This window comes from Erpetoichthys calabaricus, chromosome 11, assembly GCF_900747795.2.
Source record: "Erpetoichthys calabaricus chromosome 11, fErpCal1.3, whole genome shotgun sequence".
Taxonomy (NCBI): Eukaryota; Metazoa; Chordata; class Cladistia; order Polypteriformes; family Polypteridae; genus Erpetoichthys; species Erpetoichthys calabaricus.
In genome coordinates, this window is record NC_041404.2 from 89,383,522 (window position 1) to 89,406,872 (window position 23,351).

Consider the following 23,351-nt stretch of genomic DNA (forward strand, 5'->3'; position numbering starts at 1 on the left):
ATCTAGTTGAAAGAAAATTACAGAAAAGGCAAGAAAGAGTGTTAATTTTTTCAACTCCTCCTGAGCATAAAGGCACTACAGAGCCCGTGAAATTGGGAAAAATAAACTGTAAGGTTGAAAGAGCAACAGTAAATTGTAGCAAAAAAATGATGCTATTATATCGCCATGATCCTGAACATATGGTGTCAGGTTGCCCTATCTTACAGGCAAACTAAAGTTAGCACTCTATTTTAAGGCTAGTGGGGTGAGTACTTGTAGTCAATTCCTGTTAAAAACTTTGACAAAGATATTATAACATTGTCTAAGGAGTAGTAAAGAACTTCATTAGTACCTCTACACTAAAAGAATTTAAAATATTACAAATTCCATTTAAATCAAGCCTAAGGTTTAATCAATGAACACCAAGCTGGTGCTGGTACTGGAATTGGCACTCCCCACATTCCTTTACAAGTAGGCACCTAACATATTGAAACAATACATTTCTTTGCTATTCACTATCCTATGCCACAAAGAATCCTAGGCTTTCCATAGCTTTAGTAACATAACCCACTATAAACTGGGAAATTATGGATATTATTTGCTGGTGTACATTTTGTAAAACCAATTATCTTCAAAGAATTAAGTCATTTATCCTTTATCATAACACCTTTGAAATTTTGCCAGACTCTTATGTAGATTTCAAAGATGTATTTAACAAACAAAGTCATAAGTATTACCTCCTCAACTTCACTATGACAATGCTCTGTAAATTGTTATTGGGTGTTTCACTTCTCTAAAAGAAAAGTTTCTGCTTTATCAAAACCTAAGAGCAAAACTATGGAATGCTTCTTTAAAAAAAAAAGAATTAAAAAAAAATACACAATGGCTTTAATTGACCTCCTAGCAGTCCAATAATTACCTTGTTTTTTTGTTTGATTACAGGGAACTTACTAATAACAATTAAGAATAATTACCACATTCCCTTATCTCCTCATTGTTGAAACAAGTTACACAATCTGCTGTTTTTTTCTAAACTAGACTTAGGAAGCATGTACAATATCATATACATTTTTTTAATTACAATGTTGGTACAAGGGAATTGCAGTTTATTAAGTTAGCTTTGGAGGAACTGTAGCCCTAGCTGAAGAGTGCCACATTTTTGTTTATTATTTACACAGATCTCAATAATTGAACTTATCTTAAAAAAGATAAATGTTTAAGTGCAAGACAATAAGTCAGGATACTTTGATTTTGCCATTTATAATCATGTTGCCGAAACAAACAGCAAAATTGATTCTTTCCAGACAATTAGAAAAAGAGGAAGTTATCTCTGAACTTGAAACTATGCTACTCTAGAGTGATTTTTGGCTACCTCCCTAATATACTGCCCCGACACACTTGGGAGTAGTATTGTGATGCTCAATTAAAACCAAAATGAAATGTCTCTTGGAAGACATTATGTTCTAGTGTTCTGTGGAGTTTGGTTTTGGAATGAGTACACTCCTTTAAGATGTTTGGGCATCCCAAACAAATGCTAGAACGCCTACAAATTTATTTTGAGTAGGGCAAAATAAATATATAAATACAAGATTTATGACTATTTCCAAGTACTTGCAAGATTTATTTGCAAAACTTGCACTTGGGCTTCCTATTGGACTTTAATAGCTAATTGTGTCTCTTGAATGTCCCAATGAAGCAGTATGTACAGATTTTCATTCTCAAAACTGCATCTCCATCCAAATTGTAGTACTAGGCAATTATCGTATGCAGTTTAAGAAGATTCCTTCCACTGATGTAATGGTGGATATTTTTTAATGTGGTAATTTGTCTCCATGGTCTTCCTTTTTCTGTGAATTTTGACCATGGCCCCAAATTTCTATCAAGATTTTGGTGTTTGTTTTGCTCTAAGATGGGTTATGAGGTGGATTTAATATTCGGCTAATACCCAGAGTTTAACAGTCAAACAGATAGGGTGAAATGTGATTTAGAGAAGGAGTTAAGCTGTTCCATTCAACAATTTTAGTCAAACTGGAAAGATAGTCTTCTTTAGGTAGAGTTTGCACATAATGTGTTATATTATTTCACCATTAAGATGGCACTTTCTGAATGTCTTTATGGCTTTAAAAGTTGCCTCTAGTTTGCTTTGCAATCAGTTTCATCTTTGGTTCCTAGTGTGGCTGAAAAAAAGAGAAAGGTTGAAGAAGAGAAAAGAAATAGAGTAATTAAGGTCCTATATTTGTTTGAAGGGTGATCAACAACCCTACCTGATAGATAAGCTTGAAATATTGTATAGGTGGGCCCAGAAATGATTGTAGTCTTGTTGCATTCTCTGTTGCTGTGTACTGTAGCGCAAAGTACAATATACTTTTTTATACTATTATTTTGTTGTGATAATGATAAACCATTTTCTTTCATGCATCTTGGCCTACTCAGCTTAATTTTTGCTGCTACTCTAGGTCAGTTCAAGAGCAATACCCTTTGGGCACAGGGCAAAATGGCTTTTAAAAAGTCAGAGGAAGGCAGGAAAACTTGAGACAATTATAATTTTATTATTATGCAGGCTCTGCAACCTTCAACATATAACAACCTTAAACGATGCAGGCTGTACTTCTAAAAGTTAAACTAGAAAGCAGGAAACTTCTGTGCTGTCTGAGGGACAGTTCATGGTTATATGCTCACAGTAAAAATGTTCTCAGAAGACTCTAAGGAAAATAACAAATTTAGAGTTTATGTAATAAAAAAGCTGAGCTTAGAATTAAGCTTCCATAAGATAATAATCAGCAGTACTGTAAGTAATACCAATAAAAATTTAAGTTTGAAAATTCCCTCATCCATTCACAGCTACTCAGATAACATTTTTATCTAGAGCTAGTCAAGAGGAAACAAAAGCCCAAGTCCAAAGTTATTGAACACAGAAATAAAGTTTAAGAAAATTTGACTGGCAACAAAATACAATTTTATTGACACCCAAAGCTGATGTGCTAAATTAAGATAACTGTTTACGTATGTATATGTTTGCTAAGACTGTTGCTTATATTTTTTCTTCCTTAATATGGGCGTGCTGCAAGTCATTTTGAGAAATTTACTCATGATAGAGATTACATATGCACACATTTTATGATGTGCCCTTGTAGATTTGTATTCACATGAAGTTTTGTCTCTTGAATTATGCAGAAATCTAATTTTGTCTGAATGTACAAGCTATAAAATTAATTTGATGTTTTGACTATAAAATCATATTGCAACCAGAAGAGGAAAAAGACTAAAGAATAGCAAGCAAAATAAGAGATGAAACAAGAAAAATGATTGAGAGAGACACAGAGTTAGGGCTGTATGAGCAGGGGAAACACCACATTATTTCACTTCACACTAAGACATACTGTAGTCAGGGAGATTCTTACCAGTGATTCTAGACCTTTATTCCTCCAAGGCCCCCAAATGCACCACGTGAATATCTGAGCCCACCCCCAACATTCTATTTCTCTTCCTGTACTTTTTCTGCAGCCTTGACAAAGCTGTTGTTTTTGAACTTACATTTAATAACAAAAGCTGCTATTTGCTGCTAGTGCTAGTGCACTGCTTGTATTTTAAAGCATAATGCAAATTAAGAAGCCATTTCAAAAGTGTGGTTTTATTAAATAAATATTATTTTACTAGTGTTTTAATTTCTTAATCATAGCATAAAATGATTTTAGTTTTAGAAGTGCTCTCTTTCTTTGAGGTCTTTTATTGCTTGGTGCGACGGTTATAGTCTGCTGTTCGGAAGATAGCAGACTTGATAGGACAGCACCTTACTATCTGGGGGTTACCCAGCTTGAGGTGGGTAATAGCTATCTGAGAATCTCTCCCACTCTCGGAAGCAACCCATGGCACAGCACTCTATGCCAATCAAGCTAACTTATAATTGGTTTCTTCTGCTCCCCATGTTATGTCAACACTGTAGGTGAAGGTGAAGTGTCCTCTCCAGGTTGCAAGTGTGAGTTTTAATAAGTAAATGGTCGGATGTAAGCCTGGGCAGAATTGTATGGAGGGCAAGCTGTTGCCCATAGAGCATGCACCTCTGCCAACCCCCTCCCTTTTGTCTAAGGAATCCAAAGGAACAGCTCAGCTATTGCAGTTTGGCATCAATGGCAATGCAGGAGTTGCCAGAACGAGGTTACAGAAGTGACAAAATGCCTTAGGGACTCTGACTCCGGACTTTTCCTTGAGGTTTACACCTGAAGCCTTGTTTGTCTATGGCTAGATACAGACACAAAGCAGCAGAGGTTTTGAATAGACCTTTCCTTCTCCTAGACGGGCTGCCTACCTGGGCTAACGCCCCCCATTTGCCCAAGACTCGTGTAGGGCAGGGTCATCGCACTTGCCACTGTCCATAGAATACTATGCCGACCTCTACTCCAGTGAGAACACTGTGTCCTTGTCTCTTGACACTACTGAGAGTTTGTCAACTAAGGATGAGTTAGACACAGAGTCAACTGTAGATGAGCTCAACAAAGCCATTGCCAACTTGGTCTCAGTCAAGGCCCTAGGCAGTGACGGGATCCATCCAGACCTGGGGCGCTCATGTATAAATGATGCGTACGCACAGAAATGTTGCATACTCCCGTTTCCACGCTCAAATCGCAATGTATAAAACCTAAACTTGGCGTAAAGCCACGCACATTTCCACGGTAACTAGGCGTACGCAATTTCTCCGCTTGGTTTTGCAGACTGGCGGCACCCAGCGTCAAAGCAGTGCTTCTGTTCCTGTGTGATCACCCTTTGTTTCTTAGCTCCACATTCCTGACGCGGCTTTATAAATACACTGAAACTAACTGCATATTGTTTATTAGTGTAATGCATCTGATTGTAATTAACCTGCAGCAATATAATGGTCCAGGAAATAGCCATAGTATTCCAAATACCATAACTGCTTTAGCGTTGTAACTCTCACTGCATCTTCTTCTTCTTTCAGCTGCTCCCGTTAGGTGTTGCCACAGCAGATCATCTTTTTCCATATTACTCTCACTGCATCACTCGGAGTATTTATATCACTGTATCTGAGTGGGGAATCACAGCAGCAGCTAATTGGAAAGAGAATTATCAGTATACAGCATGAAGCAGACGCTGCCTGAGCCAAGGCAAAACGCTTCAGAGACTTCCCTGTACGGACTTCGCGGTTTAGAAAAAGTTTCATCCCAAGAACTATAAACGCACTCAATCAGTCCATCAAGTGCTCCTTGTAGAACTGTTTGTACTTATAAGTACAATTACCTCACTGTAAACTTGCACTACAGTTATAATATTGCACAACCTGCGCCACTTTATGAAGCGCGTATTTACATATGACGATATCATTTTTAAGATGAAATGCAGCAAAATATGTTGATTATATTATACAGATAAAACTTTAACTTCATTTAAATAATCTTTATTGTTAATAATTAAACATGTGAGGACACGGTGTCGCAGCGCTAGCTAGTTCAGGGATTGTTCCTGCATTGCGTTGTATTCTTGCTGGTGCTGACGCGACACTGGAAGGATAGACGGATATAATAATTAAACATGTACTACGAAGATATTTCAATGTTCCTTAAAAGTTTTGAAGAATCTGCGTTTTAAGCTTACAGATGGCTTCACGTCTATATAGCTGATTGTGTGGCGATTGGGTTTTTGGAGAAAGAAAAGTAAGGACAGGAATTAGAGGTTAGTACGTTTGAAAGAGACAGTACTTCTGTAATAAATTATTTCATCGAAGGTCGCGCATGGTGCCGCAAGCCTCTTGCGTGAGACATGAACAAGCACTGTGCCACCGTGTTCCCATGTTTAATAACATGCTTTCATTCCTATCATCATGAAAAAGATATCATGTATACATCTCAGTATTTTAATTATTCAGAGAGCTGTAATATCACGAATGTAATGGATTATGTGTCCTTTCGGAGAAAGAGAAAGCCCGTTTAAGAAGCAGGTAGTGATTCACACATGTAGAGCACATAAAAGATCAAATACAGAACAAAGCATTTAATGTGCCACTTTAGTTACAATGGGATTTAAGAAACTAGTAAATTAAACGATTTTACGATGAAGTTTATGATGTTCTACTTTAATGGCAAAATAAACTACGTGATTAAAGTGGAAATTTTGAGATTAAAGTTGACATTTCCTGCTTTTTTCCCACTGTGTGCCTATTTTTTTTGTCTGTACCCTAATAAGCTTTCATATGACACTCAGACAGTGGGCTACGACTCGCCTTTTCACGGCAACTTTGATACGTGATTTCTTTTTTATTTCGGGTACTGTGCGACTTTGTGAACTTGAGCCTTCGAGTTTCTCCGACACTCAGTCACTCGATCAACTTTCTTTTGTTGATTATACCACTGTTTAAACCAACAAATAGTACGCTTTTCTTTTGCCTCCACTTGGTATTCGCTGAAATTTTTATATTTCCCCCAGTGCTTTTCCCACTGTCTTTTCACAGAAGGCTATTTATATTGATTTGCATATTCAAAGAGGTGTAATTCTGGGAGGAGTTGGGGCGGGACAGAAGGCGCGTGCACGTACGTTACTTCTCACGCTGATCGGGATTTATGTAGTGGAATAACGTGAAAGTTTGCGTACGTACAGATTCCTGCATCTGGATTTTTCTGTGCGTACACACATTCCCACTTTTGTGCTTACGCCATGTTATAGTGTGAGTTCTACGCACGGTGTTATACATTAGGCCCCTGATCAAGCACTGTAAGACTACCCTACTGCTTCCACAGGATATGACAGACTCTAAGATCATTACCCTCTACAAGAATAAGGACAACAGCTACAGAGACATCTCCCTCCTCAGCTTCGTCAGCAAAGCCTTTGCTCGTGTCATTTTGATCCACCTACAGAAGCTGACAGACTGTGTCTACTCAGAGTCACAGTGCAGTTCAGGAGAAGTGCAGAGAACAGCAGATACCCCTGTATGCTACTTTAATTGACCTCACCAAGGCATTCAACCTATTCAGTAGAGATGGTCTTTTCAAGGCACTCTCAAAGATTGGCTGCCCGCCAAAATTGCACAGCATGATTGAATCCTCCAGCATGAAAGGGACAGTGCAGTTTAAAGGCAGCTCCTACGAACCCTTTGACATTCACAGTGGTGTCAAACAAGGCTGTGTTCGAGCTCCAACATTCTTTGTTCTGCTCCTGAAACAGGCCTTCTGTACCGTGAAGGAGGGAATCTACCTGCGGACTAGATCAGATGGCAAGATTTCCAACCTTGTCCAACTCAAAGCCAAGACAAAAGGTACAAACTGCTCTCATCAGAGACAAACTGTTTTTGCGATGATGCAGCCCATTACCATCATCAATGATGGACTGCTTCTCCAAGACTTGCAAGGACTTTGGACTGACTATCAGTTTGAATAAGCTGAAAATCTTGGGACAGGATACAGTGGTACTGCCAGTCATCACTATTTATGACTATGAAATCGATATCATCCATCAGTTCACATATCTCGGCTCCACCATTACTGACAACCTCTCCTTAGACATTGAGATTGAAAAGAGAATTGGGAAGGCAGCTACAACATACCTCAACACGCCTCACAACTCAAGTGTAGTCACACCCCAAGCAGACAGTGAAGACAAAGATGGCAGTGTACAACGCCTGTGTCATCAGCAAGTTGCTATATGGCAGCAAGACCTAGATCACATATGCCAGATAAGAGAGAAGACTCAACACCTTTCACTTGAGAAGAATCCGCTGTATTCTGGGTATATCCTGGCAAGACAAAGTGTTCAAGCATGTATACTCTCCTCAGACAGCATAGGCCATGCTGACTGGACCATGTTCTCCATGTATGGAGAACGGCAGCATTCCAAAAGACATCCTTTATAGAGAGCTGGCATTTGGGAGGAAAACCACTGGCCGCCCACAGCTGCAATACAAGGATGCCTGCAAGAGAGATATAAAGGCACTTGACATAGATACTGAGTGCTGGGAAGGCCTTGCATCTGACTGTATCAGGTGGAGAAACACCTTAAACCAACACCTCAAGACTGGGAAGAGAAGTTGATCAACTTTGCAGCAGACAAGTGTGAACGCAGAAAGGAGCATAAGAATTCCAACAGACCAGAGACTGCACATAGGTACAACTTTTACAGCAGGGTCTGTCACTCTTGCATTGACCTCTTCTTCCACAAGCAATGCTGCCCCAGCCCAGTAGACAGCCATGACAAATAATAATAATGTGGTCAGCCTTGACCAACAGAGGTCTACGGAGTACTGAATCTCATATAAAGGGGTCTTCCATATCAGCTTTACTGTTTTCATTTTATTGCCCAGGCTCCTGCTCTCCAGGCTGTACTACTACAGCTCTCTTCTGGTAGAGTTTCCAGCCTCTCTTATCAGACTTCTTCAACTCATCAAGAATGCTGATGCTTGTATGTGTATTGCATTTCTCACCATACGCACACTAATGTCAAATTTGCTCTTTCCCCTGCCTTCCACTTGAAGCAGAGATGCAATACAAACCTCTGGTCCCTGCATGGCTCTGCTCATCAATAAGTACATTCTCCGGTCTCTTCACAAAGCTTTACAGTATGTCTTTGCTCTTTATTGGCCTGTCTGCTAACTGTCCCTTCTCTACACAAACGTGGCAAAACTAGATGATGCTTCTCACTGAATATTTTTCTCTGCCAAGTGTTTTCAACTATTTTTGCAATGTATTAGTTTTAATAAAAGCTATACCTGTACAGTGAGCACAGTTCTTTGAACATTCCATTTTGAATGTACATGCTCATTTTCACAATTATACGAGGAGTGGTTTCCTTAAAAGTAGGGCTGCTGATCAATCACCATTAATGTGTACGATGAATGTGTTAAAAAATTCTTATATTACTTTTTTTAATGCAAACCCTAAATCCATTAATGTTAGTTAATCTGAATATCATACATCGTTAATGAATCAGTCCAAAATTAATCAAGTCTATTAATAGTAATAGTGGGCGGGAGTGTAGTACAGAACTCTAGGCCTTATGTATAAGCAGTTTCTGTATGCCCCTTCCTCTCGATCCATGTATGTCACACATCCCTTTCATTCCTGTGAGGAAAGTGGACCCTGAGTAACAATTACTCCCCACCCCCACTACAATGCCCATGATAGCAGTTCACAGCTACAAAAGTGTTCCAGCTCATCTTGTCCAAAAAAACATGCTTCACATCCAGATCCACCCCTTTCTGCCCTCTGCGTGGGTCTTGTAATCAGAGGACCAAAGTTAGGGAAATTGCTGTTGGGGGTTCGCAGACCTCCACGATTCAGGAGCTCTGTAGGACAGCCGATTGGATAGCACATTTCTGTCACTTGGTTTTCTTGATTTTAGTCAGATAACTTAAGTGTAATGTAAAACACCCACTTCTCAACAGAGAGGAGCTCTAGTGGTCCACAGCTTGACTCTATTGGGGTTATAGCTGTTTCACGAATAGTCAATTAATATCATTGACAGTCAACTGTAGTGATAATTTTCCATTAACGAACAGAGAGATGACTTCAGTTCAACACCAGTCAGGAGGGAAAAAATCTCTCTATATATAAAATCCAACATCTGTCTGTCTGTCTGCTTTCACGGGAGAACTACTTAACTGATTTAGATCAGGTTTTTTTCTGTAATTTGCTTGAACATTCCAGCTGATTTTGCTACTTCCCTCATCTAGTTAAGTCTCATAGTTTGTTTGTGGCAGTAATTTATAAGCGCAAAGCAAAGAGAGAGGCTGAAGGCCGAGGGGAGGGGGAGGCATAAAATTAATCAATTGGTGCTCAAATTATTTGACATGCTGTCTCGGACATACACTTCAATAAATGCCCTTTCAGAACACAACGATTCAGTTCATTATCCTACAGAATTTATAAATTCCATTAATCCTTCTAGCATGCTGCCCCACAACTTAGTACTGAAAATAGGAGCACTGATTATCCTTTTGAGAAACCTGAGAATTTAGAAGGAAGATAGTAAAAACCCAAGATTTTTTGGCTGTATTTAATGAACAAATAAAAGTTGTTCATACTTTGCAATGGTTCCCATGTCCAGGTCTGTCAGCTTCAGAACAACATCATAGAGATGATGATCATCACAGGATGTGGCATTGGCAAGAGGGTTTTAATCCCTCGCATTCCTCTTATTGCGACGGACATGCCCTTTTAATTCAAGAGATTATATTTCCCGGTGAAGCTTTGCTTTGTAATGTCAATTAACAAGGCCCAGGGACAAACACTCAAGTTGGCAGGGGTTGATCTTCGCTCACTATGCTTCTCTCATGGTTAGCTTTATGTTGCTTTCTCCCGGGTTAGTTCCCCAAGAAACCTACATGTCCTTGCCCCTGATAACAAAATCAAAATTATTGTACATCTGAAACCTATCAATATAAATTGTTCTCAATACAAATTACATTTAAAAAAAATTTATTGATTTTTAAAGTTTGTTCTGTTTCACTACTCCGTGGGCGGAGACACGGGGGACAGCTAGTAAAAATAAAAATAAAAAACAAATGCATGAAGAAGCAGTTTGTGCTCCACTTGCAGTTTAAAAGTCTAAATTTGTTCAACTTCTGGTAAACTGGCTAACATTACATTTCTTACCATTTCCCAGAAGGCTTGTAAGAAAAATGTTGACCAGATAAGAAACTTGTACCAGTGTGTAACAAAATAAAGGACTTGGAGGTTTGATGTGGGGCAATACATACAGACTAAAAGAAACAAATGAAAATGAATATCAAAAAATAACATCTGTTTAATGGTAAAATTTAACTGACACGTAAAGTATATCATTCTAAAACAAATGCACTAACTATCAGTACACAAATTTTTCAGGTCCCTTCATCTGTTTTATAACTCTTGAAATTAAATTAAATCAAAAGTTATTTATATAGCGTATTTTGCAATGAGTATTGTTACAAAGCAGCTTTACAGATTTCCAGACCTTTAACCCCAAGAAAAAGATCTAACACATCAGGGACAGAGAAGATAGTAAAAACCCAAGATTTTTAGGTTGTAATTAATGAACAAATAAAAGCTGTTAACATTATTTACATATATTGAAGTACCATAAAATAATGCAATGAAATAGCATCTTAAAAGAAGAAAGAAAAGTCAAAAAGGAGTGTAGATATAGTTGTGAATTTTAAATATGTAGAGATCTCACTAAACAAATTTAGTTTTATCCCAGATTTGAACACTGAAGGAGCATGTGAATGTTGTACCTCTATGAGAAGGCTATTCCATAGATAAGGTGCTTTATAAGCAAACGCTTTATTTCCAGCTGTGGCTTTCATTATTTCAGGAGCTACAAGATATTCTGCTCCTTGAGATTGATTGGTGACAGTAGCAGAAAACTACACTGTTCATTCACTCATTCAATCTTTCCCTAACGTGTTTTTGTTCTTTTACTCTTTCTCAGCCAAATTTACTCTGCTGTTGATTTTCTTTGACTATAAAACTTCAAGAATTGTCACAAACAACCAGAGCCTTTAAACCTAAAAGCAAGCACTTAAGTTTACCTTTCCTGTACAAAGTATGTATTACAAATACCTATGGGTATGTGTTGGTTAAACTGGTTAATTTTTACCATTGTTTCTACCTGAAAACAACAACATGAAACCTGTGTTTGTCATTTAAATTGCATAACTTGGAAAATAGCACTGGTCAAGGTCAGTGGCATGTTTAATCAAAAAAATGTGGTCCTTAATTTAATGCTGAAATTAAGGGATGGTAGGATTGAAGCACCTTGGGCCTAATGTATTAATGGTGTGTACACACAAAAATGTTGTGCACGCCTGTTTCCACGCTGACTTTGAGATGTATAAAAACTAAACTTGGAGTAAAGCCACACATATTCTCATACCAGCCTTACCCTGTGCATATGCAAGTTTCCAGTCGGTTTTGCAAACTGGTGACACCCACTATCAAAACAGTGCTACTGTTCCTGTTTGGTTTCTCATTCGCATCAATAACGCGGCTTTATCAAATATACTAAAATGAACTGCATATCATTTATAAAATTAATACATCTGATTGTAATCAGCCTGTAACAATGTAATGGTTCACGGAATGGCCAAACTATTCCAAATACCATAGCTGCTTTAGTGTTGTTAATCTCAGTGCACCACTCAGAGTATTTTAACCCACTGTATCTGAATGTGGAATCACAGCTGTACAGTAGCTGATCGGAAAGCTCTACGATGGGCTGTGTCAAAAGTGCAGAAGATTATCGGAATACAGCCTCTAACCCTGGAGAAAAGTTATACCACATGATGCCTCAGCCATGAGCACAGTCTTTTCGATTCGGCAAATGCCTCAGAGCCTTTCCTGCACAAACCTTGATGTTCAGAAGCAGTTTCATCCCAAGAGCTATAAACGCGCTCCATCAGTCCATCAAATGCTCCTGGTAGATCTGTTTGTACTTAAAATTACAATTACCTCACTGCAAACTTGCACTACAGTTGTAATATTGCACAACCTGAGCCACTTTATGAAACATTTGCACTATATGTACATGTATATTATACAATATGAAAGCATAAGTACATTTTTCCTTTTTTATCATATTATCATTGTTATTATTGTTATTGTTAAGTTTACGGAGGATCTACATATTGAATCTCATTGTACCATACAATAATAATAAAGGAATTCAATTAAATTTAATAGAAAAGAGTGAGTATTTATAGATGATGACAACTGGCTTCTAAGTCGATTTAGATTACCAAGAGCTACCTTCTTGGAGTTCTTGATATCATTTTTAAGATGAAATGCCTTAAAGTATGTATATTACATTATACAGATAAATCGTTAACTTCATTTAATGTATACTGTTAGTAATTAAACATGTAGGCATGGTGGAGCAGCGGTAGTGGTGAGCTGGCACCCTGTTCAGGGATTGGTCCTGCCTTGCGCTGTATGCTTGCTGGGACTGGTGTGACCCAGGATGGATAGATGGAAGGAATGATTAAACATTTATTATGAAGATTTTTCAATGTTCCTTAAAACTTTTGAAGAATCAGCCTTCTAAGTTTATAGCTGGTTTGACATTTCGGAGCTTATTGTGATGATTGGTTATATAGAGAAAAAATGGAAGGACAGGAATTGGGGGCTCGTATGTTTGACAGACACAGTACTGCTGCAATAAATTATTTCATTGAGGGTCGTGCATGTCCCAGTAAGCAATCTCTGGGCAGGGCGCCAGCTCATCGCTACCACTGATAGATAGATAGATAGATAGATAGATAGATAGATAGATAGATAGATAGATAGATAGATAGATAGATAGATAGATAGATAGATAGATAGATAGATAGATAGATAGATAGATAGATAGATAGATAGATAGATAGATAGATAGATAGATACTTTATTAATCCCAGGGGGAAATTCACATACTCCAGCAGCAAAAAATATTAAATTAAAGAGTAATAAAAAATGCAGGTAAAAAACAGACAATAACTTGAATAATGTTCAACGTTTACCCCCTCTGGTGGAATTGAAGAGTCGCATAGTTTGGGGGAGGAATGATCTTCTCAGTCTGTCAGTGGAGCAGGACAGTGACAGCAGTCTGTCGCTGAAACTACTCCTCTGTCTGGAGATGACACTGTTTAATGGATGTAGTGGATTCTCCATAATTGATAGGAGCCTGCTGAGTGCCCGTTGCTCTGCTACGGATGTCAAACCGTCCAGCTCTATGCCAACAATAGAGCCTGCCTTCCTCACCAGTTTGTCCAGGCGTGAGGCATCCTTCTTCTTAATGCTGCCTCCTCAGCACACCACTGCGTAGAAGAGGGCACTCGCCACAACCATCTGATAGAACATCTGCAGCATCTTACTGCAGATGTTGAAGGATGCCAGTCTTCTAAGGAAGTAAAGGCGGCTTTGTCCTTTCTTGCACAGAGAATCAGTATTGGCAGTCCAGTCCAATTTATCGTCCAGCTGCACTCCCAGGGAGTTTGCATGTTCTCCCCGTGTGTGTGGGTTTCCTCCAGGTGCTCCGGTTTTCTCCCACAGCCCAAAGACATGCAGGTTAGGTGCATTGGTGATCCTAAATTGTCCCTAATGTGTGCTTAGTGTGTGTGTGTGCCCTGCAGTGGGCTGGTGCCCTGCCCAGGGTTTGTTCCTGCCTTGCGCTCTGTGCTGGCTGGATTTGGTTCCAGCAGACCCCCGTGACCCTGTGTTAGGATTTAGCGGGTTGGAAAATGACTGACTGACTGTTTCTTGCATGGAGGGCTTCTGTTCTCTTTTTCCAATGTAGAACGCTCGTCCTCATCTGAGTTTACCTCTGCTATAGCACATCTTTATCTGAAAACAGCACTGTCAGATCAGGGCGAGCATGAACGTGGCTGACAGAATAAAACTGAATTAAAAAAAAAAAATGCTAACCTTTACAAGTACCATAAATTTACAGCGGCTTTTACAGATTCAGCTCAAATGTATGTTTTTATTCTATAATAGTAAGAATAAGAGCATCTCACTACTCAAAACGGAAACATTTGGGATCAAAACTGAACATCTTGATTACGAGTCAGCAGTTCTTACCACTGTACCAACAAAGCGGTCGTATTAAGGGTGTGTCAATGTCGCACCCTAACACAAGTTATTTTTCTGCAGTTATATTCTTGAATAAAAGTGCACTTGTTTTGTTATACTTGTACCTTTTGTGATAGTATTTATTTGATATTTGGGCTTCAGGCTTCACACATTATACACTTCATGTCTACATTTTGTCAATCATTACTAAAACATGAAAATCATTTCTGTTTTAACAATGTGTTTACATAGATTGTTGAAGACACAGAACACACATGAAATGCATGTATTCCAAATAACAATATATTATTTACCCTATACAACTCCCGGCAACTCACATGCAGGTAAACAGTAGGACAGCAGGCTGCTTGCTGCTTGTGTTGATCAACCATTTACAACACAAAAGATGCTAACAGAGAGATGTGAACGGATTTAAGGTGGGCCAGGATTAGAAGTTTTTTCATAGGCTTTGGTAATTCTAGTGTTAACCCAACAAATAGCAAGTTTTTCCTTGCCTCCACTTTGCATTTGCTGAAATTCTGTTTTTTCACGTGCTTTTGCTATTGTCTTTTAACCAAACACTGAATGGGGAAGGTGATATTTATATTGATTTGGATATTAAAATATGCATAATTCTGGGAGGAGTTGGGGTGGGACTGCAGGTGCATGCACGTCTGTTACTTTTCACGCTGACCTTATGGAGCTGAAGTACGTGAAAGTTGGCTTACACATGTTTTGTTCATCTGAATTTTTTTCTGTGCACGGCGTTATGCATGACGCACCAGATCTTAACTAGAAGGTTCAACATGGAACACAGCATAGGGATAACCCAATTAAATGGAACAGGCCTGTAGCACCAGGCATGAAGACAATTCCATCTCTGTGAAAAACAGTATTATTCTAGATAAGATATTTCATTGAACATTTAATGAAAATATAGAAAAAAAATCTTAAGAAGACAAAGTTAAGAGTTGTTATAAACATTAAAAAAATAAGTAAAATCCTGGAGGATAGCATATTACTGTACTTATTTTTATCAATATCTGGTGAGACAGTGCCCCACTGGGACTTAACGAAGAAATGCCAGAGGTCAGCACAAACTGTTAAAAGCACATTCTTTACCTCAGTTACCACAGTGCTGAAAAAGCATCCAGTTGCAAAAAAAATTCAAACTTAAATAGTAGCTAACTGACTAATTTCATTCATCAATCCACTGATAAGTCCAGTTTCTTCAGTTCGGGGAAAAAACATTTGAATATGGTGCCCCTCTATCAAAAGACACATTTATGCATACAGCCACACTACCACTGGCCTAATTTACAGTTTTAAATTTAACAGATTTAACCTGCACTTCACTGGAATGTGTGGGATAGAAAACACTGGACCTTGACAAAATACGCACAAATATTAGGAGAAAATGTAAACTCAATACAAATGGGCCTTTGTCAGGAATCAAAAGTATGTTTCTGGGGATGTGAAGCAGCAGCACTAAACACTGCACCATTGTGACCACATCCACCTAACCTTTGTAATGACTAGGTTAGCCAGGACCAGAATATAATTGACCCAGTTACTATATTTATTGAGTTTGCACATTCTTGTCATTTCTGGATGCTCTAATTTACACAAACCTGTAATATGTATACTAATTCAGAATTCTAAATTGTCCCCAGGTAATTGAGCATGGAAGTGTGAAAAAGTGGGTTCTGCTATGATACTGTTTCTATTTTGGGTCTTTGCTGCCAAGATAGACACTGACACGATGTAATCAGCTGGGAAACTACAGCAGATGTAATAAGGGTGACAGCAAGAAAGGTGCTTGGTGTGACATCTGGACAGAGGAAGGAGGAAAAGGAAACCTGGTGGTGGAATGGGGAAGTACAGGAGAGTAAACAGAGGAAGGGGATGGCAAAAAAGAAGTAGGATAGTCAGAGAGATTCAGAAAGTAGACAAAAGTGCAAGGAAATAAGGCACAAGGTGAAGAGAGAGGTGGCGAAGACTAAAGAAAAGGCATATGATGAGTTGTATGAGAGGTTGGACACTAAGGTGGGAGAAAAGGACCTGTACCAATTGGCTAGACAGAGGGACCAAGATGGGAAAGATGTGCAGCAGGTTAGGGTGATAAAGAATAAAGATGGAAACATACTCACAAGCAAGGAGAGTGTGTTGAGCAGATGGAAAGAGTACTTTGAGAGGCTGATGAATGAAGACAATGAGAGAGAGAAGAGGTTGGATGATGTGGAGACAGTGAATCAGGAAGTGCAACAGATTAGCAAGGAGGAAGTAAGGACAGCTATGAAGAGGATGAAAAATGGAAAGCCGTTGGTCCAGATGACATACCAGTGGAAGCATGGAGGTGTTTAGGAGAGATGGCAGTGGAGTTTTTAACCAGATTGTTTAATGGAATCTTGGAAAGTGAAAGGATGCCTGAGGAGTGGAGAAGTGTACTGGTGTCGATATTTAAGAAAAAGGGGGATGTACAGGACTGTAATAACTACAGACACATTCTGGACAAAGTAAGATTTGGATTTAACTGTCTTCTGGTAAATATTTCTCCATCAATCCTTCAGTCTAACAACTCTAGATATTTTTGTTTTATAGTACTCTATATTAAGCATACAGAGTACTGAGAAATTCTTACCTTCATATCTGACCATTTTATCAGTCATCCTGATATTCAGCATGGTTAACCGGAGTAGAGAAAGAGTTGTCTAATTTCAAAAGTGATTAGGTGACTTTTATAAGCAATAACAGCTGTTAGCATGCAGCCTAGTGTTGGAAAAAAGCATGTTCTGATACTGAGCTCTCAGTCCACAGTGGTTCTCTAAATATGTGCCGCGTGGCATATACTGTATCTTAAAGTGAGGAGAAAGAGGGGTTTGGGAACATGCGTTGATACAGAGATCTACCTAAAAAAAGGGTATTCTACATTTGGAGTAACTGTCTCTACCACAACGTGCATTTCATAACAGCATTTTTGCTTACTGAAATACGATTTGATTTTTCCAAGCATTTTTATATAATTTAAGTCTCTGTATTGCCTTTTGGTAAAAGCATGAGTATGCAAGAGCATTCCAAAAGCACTATATTTTTAATGAGATTATCAACTGAGATTTACTGCTTCAAGCTATATAATGTTAAATTGAGGAGTTTTGCTTCACATTTAAACAAAAGTTATTACATATTAGAATGTCATCTATGCTTTACATGATACTTTGCAGAATATAGCCATCTATATAAAAGTACACAACACTACACTTGTTGAAAGAATCACAGCAACTGAAGGAAAATATAAAAACTTATTTAATAAATAAACATCAAAAGGTGAAACTTAAAATTAAGCAACTTATTTTGCTGAGCAGATTATTCTACTTTATAATATTTAGAGAGCCATCAATACAAAATATCGTTCAGGGGCAACAGGCCGACAGACAACTCGGCGAAAACACAAGTGGGCGACAGACAACTTGGTGAAAGGACAACTCGGCGAAAGACAACTCGGCGACATCATTTACCTGTTATGTAATAGTTAGGTTCAAAGAGATTTTTTAATGATATTTAAATGACAACGGGCGAAAAGACAACTCGGTGACACCCTTTACCAGTTAGGTAATAGTTAGGTTCAAAGAGATTTTTTAATGATATTTAAATGACAATGCAGGGCGCCGCAAAATCCACAGAATCACCTGCTTTATGAGAGTACCAATACGTTGAGAGTAAAAATATTCCTTAAGCCGTACTCGCAGGTCACCTTTTGTATTCTAAATATCGTTGTCATATGATTACAATCAATACAATTTATATAAAGGACTAGCAATTTTGGTTGCAGACGATAATGTAAGATAGAGTTTGTTCCATCTGCAGAATAAAGTTCGTTCGTCAATTATATAAATGTATTTTCAACATTTTAAATCACGCTGTCAGTTAAATATACTGTAATTAAAAAATCACTTTGAACCTAACTATTACCTAACTGGTAAAGGATGTCGCCAAGTTTTATTTCGCCAAGGTGTTTCTTCACTGAATTGTCTTTCACCGGGTTGTCTTTTCACCGGGTTGACTGTCGCCGAGTTGCCACCGAACCACAAAATGTTTTCATCAACAAAAAATCAAATACTTTATGGTCATTCACCTCGTACTTCATAACCTCCAAATTCAAAAATACTCCCAATGACAGTTATACCTTGACTGAGTATGCCAAAGAAATGGTGACGGCCAATGGGAGACCTTCAGGAACAGCCACAACCAGCACTGTGACTCCAATAATGAAGAACTTCACAAAGTATTGCACGTAGACAGGAGTGCACTCTGCAATCCATACTCGACCATCAATCACAAATGTTTCAATCACAAAGTAGAGAACAAGTATGATAACGGTAATAGCTGACATTACCAGACCTAATGGAGAAAAGCAATTACAGAGAAGTTAACAATGTATTCAAATAAAGTATTAAAAACAGTTTAAAAATTATAAGCAGAACATATACTTTTTTGTTTTTTAACAAAAGTGTTTTGTTCTGTTTAGAATTATGCAGATGAGATGTTTTATCTATAAAGAACTGACACTTTATCAATGGTTGGCTCTTGCCTTGTCTTGAATGTAACTGGAATAAGTATTTTTATAAGGTTAGAACAGTGCTGGTTAAAAAAAATCAAATGATCTAGTTAAAAGATAAGTTTGACACTTTGAAGCTGAACTTCTTTACAATCGTGATATGCTTTAAGTTGCCTCAGACACTTGCTTTGTTAAGTATAGTTGATTATATTTATATAATAAAATGCATCTCTCTAAACAAAATACAATTGCAGCACCAAACAAAATTCAAAAAAAGAAATTAAAACCTAAAGAACAAGCCCACCTAAAAGCTGAGAATATTCTAATGAACCGATTTACTTCTTGAGACACGTTTGCAAGTTTAAAATAATTTTCACAAAATACTTTTGTCATGGTGATTAAGATCTTTAACAACATTCAGATTGACTAATGCTAATAATTCAAATAATTCAGAGATATTTTGGGATTAAGTGAAATGACAGTAAAGCTGGGATGACAATACCCTAACTTTGGCATTCAAAAATAGTCTGTTGTAAGAAGTAAAATATTATATGGCCAGACAAAATGTGAGGAAACTTTAGAAGAAGTAACCATAGTTTAATAAATGAAGACAGAGAAATTGGCTAATAGGATATATATAGAAACCAAAGATTTGGAATCAAATACAAAACTGAGTAAATCAAAGATTGGTTTAATTTATTGAGAGGAATAGAAATTTAAGGGACTGTGTACAGTTAAGTAATTTAGGAAATTCATTCCCTAAGCTTCAGAGAAAGAGATACTGTAAGCTCACCCTTTGCCCAAACTGTCTCAGTCTTCCAGTAGTGAATATAAAATATACATTCATGCCATTGCTGACTCTGGTGACACAAAAATGTATTAGTTCTGTTTATGTGTACCAGTATAATCTACATACATACTCTAGAAAATATAAACTAACAATTCAAACAACTAATGGTCAGTCTAATGGCACTGTTGTTAATGACCACTGGGTTAGTCTGTGATGAAATAATTTCTTTCTTGGTGATCAAATCTCATTGCCAAAGGTGATTCTAGGTTATCCTTCATTGACTTGGCATAACCCTAAATTTACTGAACAGTCCTGCATAAAATATATTTAATTAAATGTGACAATTATGATGAATTAGCAGATGCTTTCATTAAATACAGAAATCATTACAGTAACCTTTTTATTTCACTATGATTGTGCCATAGAGTTTTAACCTGTAGCTCCTTAATCTAAAGTAAGGTTGTACATATTATATGGTCAGAAAACAAAGCAAATAGGGAATACGTTAAATAATATTTAATGATTAGATTCTTTCACCAGTGTTAGAGGCTAAAAGGAGCTTTTCATAGTGAAGAATATACATGGCTCACTTCAAACCTGTATATTAACTATAATAAATAATCAAGATCACAGTAAAGAATAATTACACCCATTAATCTATTTTTTCCTAAACTAAATGAATAATACAATAATATTTACAAAATTGTATTTAAGAAGAGCCTGCAGCCTCCTTGTTTTTACTAGACACGAGGAATAATGTATATTATTCATTTAAAAGAAGTACTTTCTCAGTTGAGGAAAAAAACACATTTCAATGTCAAATGAGAAAAAATGTGAGTTTAGCAGTCTTCTGTATTTTATTTTTCCCATTAGGATTTAAGTATGGATTCCACTGAGGTTTAAGCATTATTACTTGGCTAATACCTAGTTCTTTTAAGTACAGATATGTTCAGTGTTTTGTTGGGTTTGAAAACTATTAATGGATGTTTAATAAAGTATTTCGGCACAATTGTGTCTCGATTCATAAATGTGACAAAAGAAAAAACTGTACCAAGAAAGCTTAAATAATATATTCACTTCTGCTCAGGCATTATAGAACTCTGATTGTATACCTATTGATTTTAATTAGAGGTTTGATGCATAGACTGTAGAGGTAGGAATACATTTATCTATGCAATTCCCAGAAACAGAAAAATTGCATCAATGTGCATTCTTTTCTAAGAATCTTTCTGTAATGTAACGAAATTATGAATTAATGTAAAAGCCCTGATGGTAATAGCAGTATAAGGGTATTATATTAATCACTTGTAAAAGTCTGGATGCCTCCAACTATGCTTACCAATTTCTACAGGTACACAGTGGAGTCCATCCTCACTGGCTGCATAACATCCTGGTATGGCACTCGCTCAGCTCTGGAACACAAAGCACTTCAGAGTATGATCAAAATACTAGTACACAGTTCCCTTCTGTTTAGGAGATATGATAACATATGCCATCTTAGAAAGGCAAACAGTGTTATTAAAGACCCTTGCCATCCTTCACCTTTAAATTTGTCCCTCTTCCATTCTGTCAAATAGTACAGAACTATCTCACTACAAGGCACGGTGGCGCAGTGGGTAGTGCTGCTGCCTCGCAGTTGGGAGATCTGGGGACCTGGGTTCGCTTCCCGGGTCCTCCCTGCATGGAGTTTGCATGTTGTCTCCGTGGGTTTCCTCCGGGCGCTCTGGTTTCCTCCCACAGTCCAAAGACATGCAGGTTAGGTGGATTGGCGATTCTAAATTGTGCTGTGTGTGTGTGTGTGTGTCCTGCAGTGGGTTGGCACCCTGCCGGGATTGGTTCCTGCCTTGTGCCCTGTTTTGGCTGGGATTGGCTCCAGCAGACCCCCGTGACCCTGTGTTCGGATTCAGCAGGTTGGAAAATGGATGGATGGATGGATGGATATCTCACTACAAAGTTCTGGGACAATTTTTACTCCTAGGTCATAAGGCTTCTCAGCCACTCACACTGATAAAAGCATGTACATACCTGATGTGTGTTTCTTATATTGTGAATTTTAACTTGGATTTGATTTATTTGTTGCACTTATTTTTATAGTATAGTAATCTCACTGGTCTGGGGAGATATGCAAGTAAAAATCTCATTGTACACACATGACAATAATAGTGAACTTGAAATTAAAAGCACATGCATACTGAAATGCATATGCTATATAATGAAGCACATAAATAGTTGGTCACTAGCTCCCTGTGAACCACTGCTGGAGAAATATGGAAGAGAAAAAGAATTGATAGATGCATGGATGCATGGAAAATATATTAATTTGACTTGATCCTGCCTATATGTACTTATCTATTAACAACAGCTACACATCACCCAGTTGTCTGTATTGACTTTGCTAGAAAATTGCAAAGTCAGAGGTGACTGTGTGCAGAGGGTACAGACCTATAAATACCTGGGAGTGCAGCTGGATGATAAATTGGACTGGACTGCCAATACTGATTCTCTGTGCAAGAGAGGACAGAGCCGGCTATACTTCCTTAGAAGACTGGCGTCCTTCAACATCTGCAATAAGATGCTGCAGATGTTCTATCAGACGGTTGTGGCGAGTGCCCTCTTCTACGCCGTGGTGTGCTGGGGAGGCAGCATTAAGAAGAAGGACGTCTCACGCCTGGACAAACTGGTGAGGAAAGCAGGCTCTATTGTAGGCATGGAGCTGGACAGTTTGACATCCGTGGCAGAGCGACGGGTGCTCAAAAGGCTCCTATCAATTATGGAGAATCCAATGCATCCACTAAACAGTGTCATCTCCAGACAGAAGAGCAGCTTCAGTAACAGACTGCTGTCACTGTCCTGCTCCACTGACAGACTGAGGAGATCGTTCCTCCCCCAAACTATGCGACTCTTCAATTCCACCCGGGGGGGGGTAAATGTTAACATTATTCAAAGTTATTGTCTGTTATACCTGCATTTTTATAACTCTTTAATTTAATATTGTTTTTGTATCAGTATGCTGCTGCTGGAGTATGTGAATTTCCCCTTGGGATTAATAAAGTATCTATCTATCTATCTATCTATCTATCTATCTATCTATCTATCTATCTATCTATCTATCTATCTATCTATCTATCTATCTATCTATCTATCTATCTATCTATCTATCTATCTATCTATACTTTAGTATTTCTCACCCTAATATTCATTTTCCTCAGTGGGAAAATTAGTTTTCTGAATGATGGTTAGAACTGCAACAGGCTTTAGAAAAGAATGAACAGGAACATTGTTCTTATTCCTCTTAGAAAATAATCATCCTCATGGAAGTGGACATGACAAATTCATAGATTCACATCCCGGTATTTTTCAATATATATTCATGTAAAATAAACGCCACAACCCATGTGTACCATTTTAGCAAGGTATTGTGCTTAATATTTGTAAGAGCATGCTGCCATATACATTGGCTTGGTGAGTCTCTAATGGGGACTGATTTAATGGGTTCACA

At 37.9% G+C, this 23,351-nt stretch overlaps 1 protein-coding gene across 6 annotated transcripts in view; it reads right to left on the reverse strand.

The window, feature by feature from the left end:
• atp2b3b (ATPase plasma membrane Ca2+ transporting 3b) overlaps window positions 1–23,351 on the reverse strand; it is a 608,455-nt gene that overhangs the window by 177,241 nt on the left and 407,863 nt on the right. For all 6 annotated transcript variants that reach the window (XM_028813571.2, XM_051933859.1, XM_051933861.1 and 3 more), the window contains one exon: window positions 18,691–18,905. In XM_028813571.2, coding sequence (XP_028669404.2) covers window positions 18,691–18,905 — 215 coding nt within the window. The remainder of the gene's footprint in view (window positions 1–18,690; window positions 18,906–23,351) is intronic.